Source organism: Polistes dominula, unplaced genomic scaffold (assembly GCF_049000335.1).
Source record: "Polistes dominula isolate Pdom_NZ unplaced genomic scaffold, Pdom_raw_medaka contig_15, whole genome shotgun sequence".
NCBI classification, from domain to species: Eukaryota; Metazoa; Arthropoda; class Insecta; order Hymenoptera; family Vespidae; genus Polistes; species Polistes dominula.
This window is the reverse complement of record NW_028300915.1, coordinates 3,301,490-3,311,247: the sequence shown is the minus strand read 5'-3', so window position 1 is coordinate 3,311,247 and position 9,758 is coordinate 3,301,490. Positions and strand designations below refer to the sequence as shown.

The following is a 9,758-nucleotide window of genomic DNA, read 5'->3' as shown; positions in this document are numbered from 1 at the left end:
CTAGAAACCATATAAATATTACTAAATCTAAAGTCTCTAGATAAAAGTTACATTGTTGGCAGCCATATTAGGTTTACCATTCTGAGTGTTGATAGACAATTTTTGACAACTTTTAATCTAGTGTATGTGCATTGTGATACAAAATATAATTTTTAATAACAAATTAAATAAAGAAATATCAATTTTATTAACATTTATATTTAAATGTGTTAATTAGATTTTATTAATCTGTCTTTGTTTTTGTTCTAATGAAATTTATTCCCTTTTACAGATAAGTTATTTTGTATTTAACTAAGTTTTTTTAGAATCATAAAAGGATTTTTTTTATAAGAAAAAATGACTACACTGAGACCCTTCACGTGCACCGATTTATTCAAATTTAATAACGTGTACGTAAGTTATACGAGATATTGCAAACAATATAACCTAACTTTTTCTTTTTCATTACGTTACGTTTTAACTTGGATTTATATTACTTAATACTTTTTATTTTGTTTTTTAGGAATCTAGATCCACTTACGGAGACAGTATCCTTTTCATTTTAAATATTAATGAAAATAATTTTATATATATACAGGTATTAATTCAAAATTATATAATAATGTGTATATATATATATATATATATATAAATGTGCAAATACACGCCATACGTGGGTGGGTTGAAAAGCTAACTGTTATTATTTGTCATTATTTGACAATCCTATATTGTTCCTTAATTTTTTATTTATATAGTATGGATTATCCTTTTATATGCAATATTTGGCACACTGGCCGGAATATTTCCAAGTCGCTGAATCACCAAGCGGTGAAATTATGGGCTACAGTAAGTACAAAAGATTACCTTCCATGGAATAATATTTGCAGTTTATATTTTATATGCTGATTTAATAAAAATGACACCATAATGTATTTCTATAGGATTATTATGTTCATTTAAATATTATTTTGTAGTTATGGGAAAGGCGGAAGGTATTGCAGAAAATTGGCACGGTCATGTAACAGCTCTTACCGTTTCACCTGATCACAGAAGACTTGGTTTAGCAGCAATGTTGATTAAATTTTTAGAAGAATTATCGGAAAAGTAAGTTTTTGAAATGAAAATAAATAAACAAGAGAATAATTAAATGTGTGTTTTGTTTTATAGGAAACAAGCATACTTTGTGGATTTGTTTGTAAGAGTTAGTAACAAAGTGGCTATTAAGATGTATCAGCAATTGGGTTATATTGTGTACAGAGTAGTATTAGAATATTATAATGGAGATCCTGATGAAAATGCTTACGGTAATTATTTAATTAACAAGATAAAAATTAATTTTTAATACGTTAATTTAATATCTTTCGAATATATTTTTAAGATATGAGAAAAGCACTTTCAAGAGATGTGACTAAAAAATCCGTAATACCATTAACTCATCCTGTTAGACCGGAGGAAGTCGATTAATACTAAGGTACATTTAAATATTTATGTATTATTAAAAATGAAAGGAATAAAAAGGAACATTCATTATATTGCATCAATTAATCTTACTTAGTTTTCAAGATGATTTCTATTAAATTAAAAGGTAAAGGTACAGGTTTTCTCTTGTCCGCAGATTCAAGCAGTTTATTTTTGCTTTTCTGTACAATAGTACAATATTTCCTGCTTGTCACCGCTCATCATGCCTTTATGCGCCACTTTATGCGAATAAATAATAAATAGAAATGTAAGATGGTAGGCTTAGTAGAATACTATAGACAGCCATCTTTGACATACACAGGTTGAATAATTTTTTCATGACGATTGTTATTTAATGGCTGTCTTCTTCTTCTTCTTCTTCTTTTTCTTCTTCTTCCTCTTATATTGACTCTACTACATTTAAAAACTTAAGCCTAATATATGATATTTACAGAATGAATGATTTCACTGCGTCATGATACAAAGGTGCTAAGCACCTACATAATAGTATTTAGTTTTGCATATTATAAAAATTAAGGACAAAGTGTCGTTCTTGCATATCTTTGTACTGTTTCCAGTATTTTTTCTGAGGATCTCGAATAATTTATATAAATCTTTAATGCGCCAAACGATAAGCTGTGCATAGATATTATTTATTCATCTATTCTGCTCAAAGGGATGAGGCACGATCATACTCAGCCTATTTCTCAAAATAATAATATCAAATTATAGAAGTTTTGTACGTTATTGTACGATCTAAGCCCTACTTCAACTTTATATATTCGCTTGTGTTTTACTAATGAGAAGGAAGACATTAACTAGTTACGTAGGGACACACGTTCAAGCCATATACAAAACTTCTATAAGAGAATATTATATAAATTAAAATTCGAATAATGTGTATTTCTTTTGCGCTTGTGTGTTTTCTTTTACTATGCAGGAACGATGCTAAAAAATGTTTAAATAAAATATGTTCCCCTTTACATCTATTTGGTCGTGTCTTTATATAAACAAAAAGATATTCGTTTACATATTAAATAAATATAAACTATATGAGACTAGCTATTTTATCAGAATTATATAATAATACAATATATAAGAAGTTTTGTCACATTACTTTCGGTATATAGAAAAAATCTTTTCCGAGGTCCGTCGTTCGAAGTGATTGAAAAAACGATAGCTTCATTTTATATTCCTTTATCCCCGTCGAGGTGTTCGGTACTCATATAATCATTTTTTTTTTTAAACAGATAATACGATACGCGGAAGAAAAAAATTGTCAAAATGTCTCCAAATCAATAGCATCTAAAAACATCTTATTTTTTTATTTATTTTCTGCGCTCTGACAATATAGGAATTCAGTTCAATTCACACCGTTTTTGTTAAATTGATTTTTCACATACGAGTTGTACAAAAGCTGTTGTATTATTACCGCACTTTGTTTGGCAAGAAGTACATTTTTTCTTGTCTTTTTTTTTTGTTTGTTATTTATTAATTATTAATTTTTATATTTATTCGACATGCTCTCTCATGTATCAGAGAGTAATAGTTATCGCATATTACTTTTTGTTTAATCTGTGTATTTCTTTTTTTCTTCTTCTTCTTATAATTATTATTATTTTGTTTTAATACTAAATTTCTAGACACATTCAGTAATTCTGATTAATATATATGTACATAGTACGTGATACATCACATAAATTTAGTATTTTATACTAGAGATTCGTATTTGGTATATAAATACGGTAGCAAAACGTTTCCGCACGATGCTCAGCTTTTTAAAATGAAAATTATTATTCGATGTAATTAGACATACTAATTAGGCAGTGTTACAAATCGATTCGAGTAATTTTCAGTCATTCTGTTGCACCATATATACACATGGTACATGGTCTCTCTGTGCTATATGCGCCGTTAAATATTTACATAAAAGTCATCTACAAGCTTCCATTCTAATTTACACAAAACACAACCAAAATAATTGCTGCACTCACTGCTCTTTCTCTCTCGCTTTCTCTCGTTCTAATGCTATCCAATATACCATTTGCACAAATAGTTTATCTGTTATTTCCTTTTCTTTTTTTTTAATCCTTATAATACAGTAGATTATACCTTTGTATATAAAGTTAGTGCCTTGACAATCGGTCAATCGGTCAAACTTTGATAAGTCAGTAAACACATTCTTTCACATCATTCTCAAATATAATCCAACCAGTCTTTTTAAGGTCTTTGGTGATCTGGAGTTGATTTCAAAATATCCGGCTGTGTTGGAAGACAACTTGAACCTAAAATAAAATGTTGTCGAGTCATAATCTTACTTTTTTTTGGTTTCATTAAAATGAGATTAACAAAATAATTCTTTACAAACCAGTAGCAGGTCTAAGAGTCGATTTTATAGATCTGTGTGAACCATTGCGTGTTAAAGTATTCATTTGAGGGGTGCCAGGTAAAGCGTGTCCAAGTGCATTCATGTAATCAGCTATTAATAGCGTTATCTCTAATATCTGTAAGCCACGCGTGTATATTATTTTTATTTATTCAAATCATATAATTTAAATAAAATATGTTAAATTTAAAATCGCATATACCTTCGGTTTGGAAAGAGCGAAAAGAAGTTTTTGTTCCGCGGCACCCTCGTCTGGGCAAGCAACCAGCATGAAATCATCTAAACAGCCTCCAAAAGTGACTATATTTGCGTAATTATAACGGCACATTACTGCCATTGTTTGTAATTCGAGTAACGTTACGCTATCTTCGTTAACTGCTATCCAAACTGTTACCGGATCATTTTGTTTCAACTGGAAAATATTATTTTCGATGATTTATCATGTATTATTAATATACATTTAGATTTTTTTTCGCATCAATGATAATATTTACTTTAGCTTGATAAAGTGTAGCTCCGAAAAAAGGCCACTTTCTGGTACACGTTAAATATATACGAACACAATCCAATACACTGCGTCCACGTAAAGCTATCCATTTTTCTTGAAGTTTCTCCTGCAATTCTCTGCATAACAATTTTTTAATTTACATATTACTGTTTGAAGATTAACCTGTAATAATATTAATATGCATTTAACGATTATTCTGTTATATATACCTCAATTGATCATTAGTGATGTTGATCCGATAACGTATTGGAAAAAATTTATCTAATGCTTGATGAACTAGAGGATGCGGATTACTTCCAGGACCGCTTCCACGTGCTTTGTCATTATTGTATTCCCCAAAATCAATCTGTAATATAAAGGAACATAAAAAAAATCAAGTGACTCGATGTAAAAGGTGAATTTTGACATTAAACAGACCTGTGCCATCAATGATGCAAGCTCAAAAGCAAGATCACGATTCAAAGGAAATTTTCCTTGTACTACTTGTTGATTTACTTGATAACACAATAATAATCTTTCCCTGTCGGTTTCCATTTTAGCTGCTTGTCTCCAATAACATCGCGATTTGTACGTCAATTGTATAACTCTAGTATTTTCAAATTTGCCCGATCTTTTTTCCCGCAAAGCTGTCTCCCATTTCGAAATAATATCACAAAGCTGAAATAAATGATTAATATAAAATCACATAATTTATTCGATAACGTATAATTTCATTTCTATATTTAATACCTTCGCTTGAAGATCGATAAAATGTTCGAGATCTTTTTCAATAGGATCATCACTGAATAATGTAAAACCCGATTGATGTACGTCCCGACAACCAATCTCTTGATTTAACGTATTTATAAATTCCTCTATCGTAGTACTACCATCAAAACCGACTACTTGATAAGTGCCATTTAAAAAGTGTACAGGTATAGAATGTGGCAAAGAATGATGGAATGGATTTTTCATGAATATAGAAAGTACTTCCATACGTGATGGTTTAACTTCCCTTCCACCGTTTTGCAGTGTTCTTTCTAAAGCTCTCTCACAATAGGCTGCGTATTTACCACATTCCGTTCTAAAAATCAATCAAATAAAAAAAAAAACATTAGTAATATCATCGTCAAATGTAATAGAAAAAAAAAAAACAAATCAAATAATATTTACTTGCTGTCAGCATTCCTTTGCAAGTGTAACTTCAAATACCACAATAGCCGATTGTTCCTTGGTAGAAATAGGGAAACTGCCATTGAAAGTAGTTGCCATCCTTGGATAAGAACGTACTGGGCAGGATTAGTTTTGCAATCCAAGATAGTCGATGTCGAATGGCCCTGCGTGAGCGGAGGACTGTGAGAAGACGAGGCCGTCGATTGTGCGTCCGCATTTTCACCGCTGCCATTTGCCGCGGGACTTTGCGTATCGCAGGTGAAGAGCGATTGCGTGGCGCAGAGGAGGAGCTGCTGCAATGGTATGCTGGCATACTACTACATCCCTATACTGAACCATACCTATTCTATCGTCTACGTCTTCTCGATGAGACGTCTAATATTTTTCTCAATATTTTTCTTTTTTTTCTTTCATTTTTCTTTTTTAAGGAAGAAGCTTTCATTTAACACGGATCTTTTTAATTCATCAAATAAACAATTTGAAATAACATGAATAATGACATGATATATATATGTTTATATATATGTGTAGATATGTATACATATATATAAACAACTAATGAATTTATATTTTCTAGAATAATTGTTCGAAAATAAGAAACTGTAATAATTCATCGAGTCTCGTGAGACTGTATTTTGTTTAATACAATGAACCTTTTTGTTTTTATTTTTTCTTATCAATGGCAAGTAGTTAGTATATTATAATATATGTGAATGGGAATTGAACTATAAATATATTCCAAACGTAACTCTCTATATGTTAATCACAATAAAAATGCATGGACCGTAAGATCGATGAAATTAATAAATGTGGATGTGATAAAAGCGCTTTTAAAAGGCCATGTGAGTCTAATTTCTTTTTCTATTTTTTCTATTTTTCTATTTTTTTTTCCTTTTTTTTCTACAACTTTGAAAGAGAAAGCGTCACCGTTCCTTTTGCGCTCATTTTTATTAATTTAAGAAAATGAACGTGATTTTTATTCTTTTTTGTTTTTTTACTTTGCCAAGCTGTATAAAAAATATACATGTATGTATATATATATATTTGTGCTTTTACAAATATATACATGTATATTATCCAAGAAAATTTTATATTTTGCATACTACGATGAAAGATTTTCGTAAAAAAATGATTCACTAGTGAAAGATAACTAGCCTTAGTTTATTTAATTGTAAAAAGGATAATTTTTAATAGTTTGTTTGTTTTGTTTGTCTGTTCATTTGTTGGTTGGTTTGTTTGTTTGATTGATTGATTGATTTGTTTATACGAGCGATCAAGATCTAATTCTCTAAGCAGCATTCAAACAGAGAAAATATTTGAAAATATGAGCTATTGCAGAAAAATAAATAAAAGAATCGTTTGAGATAGAGAGAAAAATAAAACAAAACAACAATCTAAAAAAGATGTTTTTCTGTGTGTGGTTCTTATGTACACCAACATACCATTCTGCAAGTGTGTGTGCCGCAGAACGTATTTTGACAACTATTTTGATATACTATATAAATATTTATATAATATAGGATGCGAAACGCTTTTTTTGTTTTTATCAAAATATATTTATGATATTGACAAAAAAATAGAAAGAGAAATGCGATCGATGATTAATAATGGAAAAGAAAAATTATGGCGTTTGCACGATGAGAAAATTGTCGAAATATGTTCGGCTCACATGAAGGGCGTAAGGTTGGGTGAGGTGATCGGGTATGATGTATAAATATTAAAAAGTACGATTTGTATAGTAAAAATGAAAAAAAATAATTGGAAAAAAAATATAGTCAACAAACCAAAAAACTTATTATAAATTAATAATATGTCCAGAAGAGAAAAAACAAACGCATGCAGTTGAGAAATATATATATATATATATATATATATATATATATATATATAAATATATAATATATATAATAATATATAAAAGAGCCTAGGAGCAGCACACTCAAAGCGGCAAATGAAAATGAAATATGAATGAATTGTTAAAACTAAAATTCTTTTTTTTTTTTTTTTTAATTTTTTTTTCTTTTTTTTTCCTTTTGTTAAACTTCGTCAAGTATTATTGGCGAGAAAGAGAGAAAGAGAAAGAGAGAGAAAAAACGCATGGTTCTACGATGGTTAATCGAGTAATAAAGTTAGTTCTTCTAATGTAAGAGATAGACAATATAAAAAAATATAAAAAAAATTAATTATTTTAATATCTCGCTTATATGAATTGAATGATTACGTATAATACTTGACTAAGCGTACCCAATGTACCATTTTTTACTTATTTATTCTTCTCACACAGAAGCACATTAAACGTTCGACGTGTATCACGATGCAGAATATTTTCTTTTTTTTTTTGGTTTACAGTACAAAAGCTACTCGTACGAGACGAGTTAACATATATATGTATAATTCGTACGATATTTCGCACGATTCAGACAATTTGAAAAAATGGTACAGGGCAAAGAGTGTTTGTTAAACAATAAGCAGGACTTACAACGCGCGCAGTACCCAGCGACACAAGTCTGGCGGCCTTTTTTACCTGTACGCCCAAACGGTGTTGTGTGTGACGACTTGTCTGCTTTACCAATGCGCATATAAATTCCGATTGAAGTTCAGGCTGATCTAGGCATTGCTGTAACGCATTTTGTGCCAGGACCACGTGGTAATCAATGCCTGCTTGTTCTACCGCAACCGACATAAACAGCTGACAAGCCTATTGAACAATACAATTTTGATAATGTTGTGTATCAAAATATGATACACTTGGATTTTTGCTAGCACTAACCTTAAAAAGTTTAATAGCTTCTGTTTGCAAGGCTTCAGATGTTAAACTAGTTAACGGACTGGTAATATTTTCCTTCGTATGTAGTAAAAGAGGATGTCTCCAGAGTACACAGCTAGGATCACCATCAGTTTCCATTAACCTTTGCACCAACTGTTCGTATTGAGTTCCCGCGCTTGGTCCACCACCCGAGACAACCGTCAAATGGTATAACCAATTGTCTTTATCCTGTTTGTGAGGCATTAACAGATATGTAGGACCTTGATGCGTTGGAAAGATTCCAATTGTTCTTTCATGAGGACACTCGGCGTCTCTTTCCTCACTATCGCTGTCTGACACGTGTTCCACTTCCTCCACTCTGGCGTCTCTCATATTTATCTGACCGATAGGATTCTAGAAAACATAATATACTTATAATATCCCATCGTTCAATATGTTATCATTGATATATATATGCACACTTACCGTATCATTTGGGCACTTAAAATACAGGAACATTTTTCCAATAAGAACGCACCAACACTTCTTGGCGTGGCCATTTTTGACTTTAGTTAACCAGCCCTGTATCGTAGGTTTGTTGTCTTCCTTACTGAGAAGTAATTTAGTTGCATTCCGCCTTTGTACATTCTGTAGAACTCTAATCCAATCTTCCATCGTTGCAATGCAATCCGCAGTTAGATAGTAGGTCTTCTTGCCGGTAGAAATTTCAAACGTAGCAGCACCTTCCGCCCTATTTATCCTGGCAAATAAAGAAACAAAAATTTGTTAAACATTTTGATAATAAAATAATACAAATAACATTAATAAAATTTATTTGATCATATTTACCTGCAAACTTCGTCCAAAACAATTTGACCCTGAGGTTTTCTATTGACGTCGTTTTGACTTTTCCAATAAGTTAGCACTCCGTTCTTTAAAACGAACCATCTCTTACGCCAAGTTTTCAACTTTCCACCAAGTTTCGCCAAGTGTCCAGTCTTTTCTAAAGATTCCTGTTTCTTAGGACTTTCACCGGAAACTCGCATCAAAAGACTGGGCATGCTTGACTCGAGAGACGTCGAGCTCAATGCGTCAGGTGGTATGGCATAATCTTCTGACAAGCCAGATTCAAGTGAGGTATCTGTGAAAAGTAGAATTTCAAAGTTGCCGGGAGTTCTTCGATACTTTTCAACGAATAACAAAACTAACTAGGACAAACAAATAGTAAAGTTCATTATCTAGAAACTAACCACGTTTTACGCTTTTGCTGGGAGAACCACTGGAGCTTCTTTTTGCTGGACTTAAACTGCTAGTAGTTTTCACGCTCTTCGAAGGACTACTACCACTACCGAGAGAAGAATCTGTATTATCTGAAGAACTATTGGTAATTCTAGTATTGGTTTCTGTTTGATTTGGATGTTCTTCACCGTCCGAACTGTCATCGGAACTGTCACCAAACGGCATTGATCTGATTTGGCTAGCACGTCCTAGAAAACAAATCGGAACAACTTACTAGTATCGATTATAAA

General features: G+C 31.3%; 2 protein-coding genes across 15 annotated transcripts in view; one reads left to right on the top strand and one right to left on the bottom strand.

Moving 5' to 3' along the window:
- The first annotated feature begins 40 nt into the window (after nt 1-40).
- Nucleotides 41-2,500, top strand: Naa20A (N-alpha-acetyltransferase 20 A). 3 transcript variants are annotated; one of them, XM_089170046.1, is made up of 7 exons: nt 41-122; nt 272-389; nt 503-527; nt 735-825; nt 954-1,083; nt 1,147-1,283; nt 1,358-1,509. In XM_089170046.1, exons 2-7 carry the CDS (start codon nt 337-339, stop codon nt 1,441-1,443), a joined length of 522 nt encoding a protein of 173 aa, XP_089026172.1. In that variant the 5' UTR covers nt 41-122; nt 272-336; the 3' UTR covers nt 1,444-1,509. The 3 variants fall into 3 exon arrangements, with proteins under 3 accessions (XP_089026172.1, XP_015183211.1, XP_015183202.1); XM_015327725.2 differs by lacking the exon at nt 41-122 and adding an exon at nt 1,595-2,500 and having other exon boundaries at nt 129-389; nt 1,358-1,450; XM_015327716.2 differs by lacking the exon at nt 41-122 and having other exon boundaries at nt 129-389.
- A 519-nt stretch (nt 2,501-3,019) lies between these two features.
- LOC107069819 (uncharacterized protein CG43867) overlaps nt 3,020-9,758 on the bottom strand; it is a 139,502-nt gene continuing 132,763 nt past the window's right edge. For 6 of the 12 annotated variants that reach the window (XM_015327435.2, XM_015327445.2, XM_015327428.2 and 3 more), the window contains exons 9-21: nt 9,480-9,716; nt 9,079-9,370; nt 8,716-8,989; nt 8,254-8,643; nt 7,963-8,181; nt 5,484-5,776; nt 5,061-5,394; nt 4,749-4,988; nt 4,541-4,677; nt 4,318-4,447; nt 4,026-4,235; nt 3,806-3,941; nt 3,020-3,722 (exon numbers count right to left, since the gene is read on the bottom strand). In XM_015327435.2, coding sequence (XP_015182921.2) covers nt 3,658-3,722; nt 3,806-3,941; nt 4,026-4,235; nt 4,318-4,447; nt 4,541-4,677; nt 4,749-4,988; nt 5,061-5,394; nt 5,484-5,776; nt 7,963-8,181; nt 8,254-8,643; nt 8,716-8,989; nt 9,079-9,370; nt 9,480-9,716 — 2,957 coding nt within the window. In that variant the 3' untranslated portion in view covers nt 3,020-3,657. The remainder of the gene's footprint in view (nt 3,723-3,805; nt 3,942-4,025; nt 4,236-4,317; nt 4,448-4,540; nt 4,678-4,748; nt 4,989-5,060; nt 5,395-5,483; nt 5,777-7,962; nt 8,182-8,253; nt 8,644-8,715; nt 8,990-9,078; nt 9,371-9,479; nt 9,717-9,758) is intronic. The other 6 variants (XM_089170003.1, XM_089170006.1, XM_089170004.1 and 3 more) reach the window with 6 other exon arrangements.